The following is a 6,711-nucleotide window of genomic DNA, read 5'->3' on the forward strand; positions in this document are numbered from 1 at the left end:
GCTTCATGCTTTACTCCATACTGGACTTCGTGGCACAGAAACGTCAAAACCTCAACGCAGGTGTCCCCTCGCTGTTTGAATCTGGCTTTGCACATAGCTCTGGTATTGACTAGCTCTGGGACCCTGGGCAAGTTACTTCACTCCTCCAAGTCTATAAGATAGGAATTGAAATGCTTCCCTGCTTGCAGTTGTTTGGAGGATAAAATGAGTTAGTGCATGTAAATATTTACAATAGTTTTGGACGCCTGGGTGACACAGTCAGTTAAGCATCCAACTCTTGTTTTCAGCTCAGTCATGGTCTCAGGGTCTTGAGATCGAGCCCCACGTCAGCCTCCGAGCTCAGCCCCCACAGAGTCTGCTTAAGACTCTCCCTCTCCTCTGTCCCTCCCCACCATGTTCTCTCACTCTCTAAAATAAATAAATAAATCTTTAAAAATATGTATTTAGAATAGTTTTGGGCTCATAAGAGCCCAGTAGAGGTTAACTTTAAAAATATCAAAGGAGCAGTATGCAACAAACATGAATAAAACCAAGCTAATGACAGGCGTGTGCTCCGGAGCATGCTCACAAACGTGTATCCTTTTACTGCGAAGCCTTTCCTCTTTCCCTTCTTTCCTCCCTCCCTCCCTTTCTTGCTTTCATGTCTTGTCTTGGTGAGTATGGGATAGCTGAGGTCACCATTTTAGTCATGGGAGAAAGCAGGGCACTAGAAGTCACAGCTCCTCTGCCATCAGACTGGGCCGAGGCACAGTATCTTCAAACTTGCTTCCTCGGCTGGAAAGCAAAGCAGCAAGGCCACATGGCAAGTCCCTTAGATCAGAACTCTACCTCTAAGTAGCCCTATTTTAAAAGGACTACTGAGGGACACCTGGCCGGCTCAGTCGGTAGAGCATGTGACTCTTGATCTCAGGGTCCTGAATTCAAGCCCCAGGTTGGGCTTAGAGCTTACTTAAAAAATAAAATAGATCTGTAAAAGTGGATTGTATTTTCTAAAAACTACAAAATGAAAGGAGCTATTGAGGGTGACATATGGTAGCATGAATTCATATAAACCTGGGTTCCCAAACAACACCCACAGGGGCGAGGTATGTTACAAAATGGAGGGAATGGGGCCAAGCTGGGGAGACCGGGCAGGAGGCTGGTAAATGGCAAGCGCCTGGTCTGAAAAGGGCCGGCCTGATCCCATGGCAGGACAGGCCCCTCCATGCCACATCTTCCCGGTGTCCCAAGAAGCCAGAAATCCAGATTCCTAGGAGAAATGTCCGGACTTTTCAATCTATAAAAATTCACTTCCTTCGCTGCTTTTCACAAGCCGGGCTGCAGAAAAGCGCTTTTTGATGCAATTCAAAATCAATGTAGGCTTTTTTTTTTTTAATTTCAAACTATGAAGTGCTAAGTAAAGACATTTCCTTTTATTGAATAGAGTATCATTAAGAAGATAAAATGAAGCGCTTTGATGTAAAATTTCAAATGGGTTTCACAAAAACATATTTTATTTATTCTAACCCAGCAGGATATATGCCCAAATGTATAATCCTCAGACATGGAATTCAGTGGCACTTAATATACGTAATATTGGGTGATTGTAACCAAGAGCTGGACTCTGAACTCCATAGTTATTAATATAAAAAATTTCAGTGTGACTACTAAATAATTAGTACTGTCAATGGGGTAAATACATTAAGTTACAAATCTTTACATTTGTACATAACTCATTTTACAAATAAAGGTTTTAAGACTCAACTGTCCAACTTTCTTTAAACACTAAATGTTGTTGAACAAAAAGTCTGCAATAAATATTCCCTCAGGTGGGTGGGGGAAATGCTTTTACATAAGATCTGTGTTACAATGAATATCTGAGTAAATATTTAAAACCTTAAACTCCTCATGTGGTTATTGAAATCTTGTATTCTGAAAAAGCTCTTATATTTTAAACAAAATTCAGTTATTAATTTAAAAAGTAACTGTTCTCACAATGCTAATGTTATTCATGGTTAGGTTGCTCCCCGAATCATAAATAGGTTGTTCAACTGTCCCCTCAGGTTGCTGAGTTGTTAATTTTTTTAAAAAGAACCTTCAATAATTACCATCCAGGTGTTTTTCTTTGCTTGTTGATGTACAGATTTGTATTATGACTCACTGAACAACTTAGAATGAAAAAAGAACGCGTGGGCCTTTTCTAAACAGTATAGCTGAGCTGTCCAATTACACATCTTCGGCCAATTTGCAACTTTAAAGTTGAACTGCTGCGTATTTGGAATAAAAGTAGCATAAACTGAAATGTAATAATCACCATGTTTTCAAAGCCAGAAAGCAATTCTGTAACACACGCATCCTGTGATTGGAGCCGGGAAGCCTAGGACTAAGACGGCGCCGTGTTTTCCTAGCACATTCCTCCAGGACATTGCGGGGTTCAAGGCAAATTCCCCCGGAAGTCCTTGGGGCAATGGCGACAGCCCTCCACCTGTCTTCCAGGCGTCAACTGGAACTGAAGTCCGGACAGCTCTTCCCAGGCAGCGGGGGCTCCTGCTGGAGTGGGTAAGCGAAGTACTGGGGTGACACCAGGAAACCGGATGGCTGCGTCAGGTGGATTGGGTGGCCTGTGGTGTAAGGTGGGGGCGATGAGGGCACCAGGCAGCCTGGCTCTGCTCTGGCAAAGGAGAATCTGCGGATGGAGCCCCCGGTGGAGCTGGAGCTGGTGGCTGTGCTGGACTGCCTGGAAGGTGCCCTGAGGCTCGTGGAAGTCAAGATCATGGGCAGGGTCTCTGTCTGGTAGCTGCGGAGTGAGAAGCGGATCGGCTGCTGTGAGGGCTCCTTGGGTCTCAAGCAGGTGCAGCAATAAATAGCCACTAAGGAGCCCAGGATGATGAAGGCAATGAAGATGGAGCCAACGATGAGGAAGGGAACATAGACGGGCTCTAAAAGGTAAAAACAGACACAGGTGTTTGGACAAGAGTCTCCCAAACTCCAGGCAGCTCACGATGGGAGGTAAGCGGCTCAGTAGGACCACCCTTGTCAGCCCAGGCTCTGGGAGCTTGTTACTGGGAATCTCTGAAGTGCGAACTGAGATGACTGAATATTCTTGCTCCTAGCGGGGGAAGGAAGCAAACTGATACCGGGGCCTCTGTTAGCAATTAGCCATTGGATTGCACATCTGGAAATCAGAAGGAACAGAATCTACCCTCCTGTTCAAGCTCTGAAGGGAGGGGAAGGGTGAGTGGTTTGGTCACTTCGACTCCAGATTTAAATCCAGGTTTTGGGTAGTTTTATCATGGTGGGGCACTTAGGGCTCTGGCCCATCCCTGAGGCTGAAAATTCTTCTCCCATCCAAGAATCTCCAATCTAAGCAAAGAGAACCGGGCCAAAAGGGAGACCCCCATTATAAGACTAAGGAAAGAATGGTATAAAGAAATCCATAGTGGGTCCCAATTAACTGTGTCTTGACTGCATCGGAAATTGTCATCTCTGGATACTTCTTCCCAGAAACGACTTGGGATGCCCACTCCAGCTGCCACGCCTCTGTCCCTCAACTGCCACCCAAACTCTGGGAAGGTCAGGCCAAACCTCAGGTCATGAGACAGTTCTTAGTGTTGGTGGCTTTCTGTGAGAGCATCCCTCAGACAGAGCAAGCCCATTTCCTTCTCTCTGTGCAAGGCAGACATAAAATCCCCCCCCCCCGGGGCCACTCCAAGGGTCTCCCCTGTCTGATAGAGCCATCTCCGGATACAACCTCCAGCTCAGAGGCAAAAGAAAGAAAACTTGCTTTGACCAAAGCCTTACAGTGTGCCTGGCTCTTTCTTATTATCTGATTCACGTTCCGTGGAGACTCTTGTAAGGTGGACATGGTCAGCTCTGTTTTCCAGATGTGGAAACATACTTGTTTTCGACCCTTCCAAAGACACACAAGCAGTGATTGACAGGTAACTATCAACGCGGAGGTTCTGTAGGTTCCTGGGTGTAAGCTCTTCAGTCTCCCATCCACTCTGCCATGTTTAGTAGCACAAGGCGAGGGGAAAGCGACTGACTAACCACTTACTCGGGGGCACTGTGCTAAGCATTCATACACTCTCACTCAATCCACAATCCAACTCCTCTGAGAACAATATACCCATTTTAGAGTTGAGACGGGGCCCAGAGCAGGTAAGTAACTTGCCCAAGTTACACAGCTGGCAAGGGGCAGAGCCACAAGCCAAGGTCCCTGAGAGTTCTGCCGATCCCGCCTCAGTGAGTGCGGGGCCGAACCCCTCTCCTGCTGCCCTCCCCCGCCCCCCGCAACAAACCGGATTCGGGGAGGCCCAGGAAGGAATCCCCGCTGCAGACTGCGCGTCAACACTTACACTCGGCAGAGCAACCGGGTCCCCCAGGGTGAGTGGAGTAAGCCAGGGGAAAGCGTCTGTATCTTTTTGTAACAAGCGAGGACCGCCTAGAGTTCCCTGCTTTCCCCTGAGCATCTTTTCTCCAGAAACCACTTCGCCAATCCCCCAGATTGGGAGTTTTGACGCTCAAAGTTAAATTCCTTGAGAGTGTAATGGAGCTCTAAGGCAGAGCAGGCTCCCCTTTCCTCCGGGTTATTACTCTCTTGGCGAGTGGCGCTGGGGCGGAGGGGGGACTCTGGGCACCATTAATTCTCTTTCCCGCGGACCTTCTCTTGCCCGCTTCAGACCTCCGCTGTGGAGTTCTGGGGTGTCACCGGCTCTTAGCTCCGCCCGCTCCCCCGGTTTCCCGGCGGTAAAACCATCGCCTCGAGCTCTAACCGGTTTCCCTGACTTCCCGTTCAGGTGGAAAGCTTTTTCTTTTCTTTCTTTCTTTCTTTTTTTTTTTTTTTTTTTTAGGTGTAAAGTTCCTCTGCTGGGGTCATGATTTACTCCGCTCTGAAGTGAGCGGAAATTTGACCCGTGTTTTCCGACACGAGAATAGGGGGCGGATAGCCCCTGCGACCCTGGTTTCTGAATCTCCACCTCGAGGACCTGGGCATTTCTGAAAGGCGTGACAATAGGGGGTGGGCCGGAGAGGGTAATTCGATGCAGAGAAATGAAAGGAAGTCGGGAGAACGAGGCAGAGGCTTAGGAACGCTACCAAAGATCCACCAAGAGGGGGGTGGGGGGCGGCGGTGAACGTGGCTCAAGTTCCTGGGCCCTGCGGGGCTGCAGATGAGCGCTCCCCAAGAGTTGCGGTCTCTGGCCGCCGGCAATCCCCGAAACTCCTGGAGCGACCAGGACGCGCCATGGGGCGCCCCCACCGCCCTGGAAAACCGCAACCCGACCTGGCGCTGTCCCCGTAGCTCTTCCCCTCACCTCCCGCGCTCCCGCGAGCTCCAGCTGTCTCGCCCAGGGCCTCCGGGTGCAAGCCCTGCAAACTTTCCTGGGGCTGACCCGCGGAGACCGCGTGTGGCGGGAATCGGGAGTGCAAGGGAACTAGGGCGCCTGACCCGAAACGCGACCACCCGCTCCGCCTCGATGCCCCCACCTGGCCGCCCCACCGAGCGCAGACGCCGGGCGGGGGCCGAGGCCCGCACTTACGCGCGGTGATGCCTGGGTGCTCCAGCTCGCCGCGGTCGTTGGTGCAGCTTCCCTGCTCCAGCCTGGCGTCGGCCGCCGCGCAGCAGTAGCGCAGCGCGCAGGAGCCGCAGCAGATGGTGGCGTCCAGCGTGTCGAAGTCCTCCGGGCACTGGAAGCCCTCGTGGTAGTTGCCCTGCACGTCCACCCAGCCGTGGCAGTATTCTCCAGACTGCTGGGCGCCCGCCGGGCTCCAGCGCAGCCAGCCCAGGAGGAGCCAGAGCGCCAGCAGCGCCCCCATCGCCGCTGGGCGCCCGGGCCGGCCGGGAGGGGACGCAGCGGGAGAGCGAAGCGCGGAGCGCCGCGGTGCCGCCTCCCTCCCCGGGGCGCGGCTCGGGCGGCTGGCCCCCCCGCGGCCGAGCCCCCCCCCCACTCGCGCGGGCTAGCAGGGGCCGGGGAGGCGGCAGGGGCTGCGCCGCGGGCTCCGCAGGCCGGGGGTCTGCATGGTGCGCGGGGGCGAGGGGGCGAGGGCCCGCGGGAGGCGCCGGCGGAGGCTGCTGCTGGGGAGGCTGCTGCCGCCCTTCGCCGGTCTCATACTGCGGCGGGCGCGAAGGGCGCGCCGAGCCCTCGGCCGCCTCCCGCCCCTCTCCTCAAGGGAGCCATCGCGTCCCGGGCTGGCGACCCCCGCGCCGCACAGCGCCCCTCCTCGTGGCCGTCGCCGGGTCCCGAGCGGAGCCCGAAGGAGGAAGAATTTGAGATCCCCACGTGCGGGCGCGCGGGGACCCGCGGCCCCTCCACCCCCGCCCCTGTCTCCGGAGCAGGAGTCAGCCTGGCCGCGGCCAAGTACAAACGGCCTCGGGGTAGCTGACAGCTCTGCCTGCAAGGCGTCCTTTAAAAAGGAAGAGGGAGGGGGAGACAGTGAGGGTTCAGAATGAGTCCGCCCTCCCGGGTCGCGCCGCTGGAGCTAATCACCGCGGGCACTGCGTGAGCTGCCGGTCCCCGAGGTTCTCGGGTTCGCGCGCCCCCCTCTCCGCCATTCCCGGCCCCCCCCCCCCACCGCGCTCTCCCAGGAATGGACTCTAGGCCTGCGGGGAGCAGGCTCCCGCCCCCCGCCCACACAGCCCAGAGATCTCCGCAGAGCGAGGGCGACGGCTGCCGAATGTCCTCGGCCATCCACGCGCGTTGGCCCGCGGGTGGAGACGCGCGAGTGCTTTGT

General features: G+C 54.0%; 1 protein-coding gene across 1 annotated transcript; it reads right to left on the reverse strand.

The window, feature by feature from the left end:
* Positions 1–1,473: 1,473 nt before the first annotated feature.
* SHISA3 (shisa family member 3) lies at positions 1,474–6,440 on the reverse strand. Its single transcript, XM_006727317.3, has 2 exons — positions 5,520–6,440; positions 1,474–2,918 (listed from the first exon to the last, which is right to left on the reverse strand). The coding sequence occupies exons 1-2, from the start codon at positions 5,794–5,796 to the stop codon at positions 2,479–2,481; spliced, it is 717 nt and encodes a 238-aa protein (XP_006727380.1). The 5' UTR covers positions 5,797–6,440; the 3' UTR covers positions 1,474–2,478.
* Positions 6,441–6,711: the final 271 nt, after the last annotated feature.

The sequence above is a fragment of the Leptonychotes weddellii genome, chromosome 2, assembly GCF_054177405.1.
Source record: "Leptonychotes weddellii isolate Sample4059 chromosome 2, ASM5417740v2, whole genome shotgun sequence".
Taxonomy (NCBI): domain Eukaryota; kingdom Metazoa; phylum Chordata; class Mammalia; order Carnivora; family Phocidae; genus Leptonychotes; species Leptonychotes weddellii.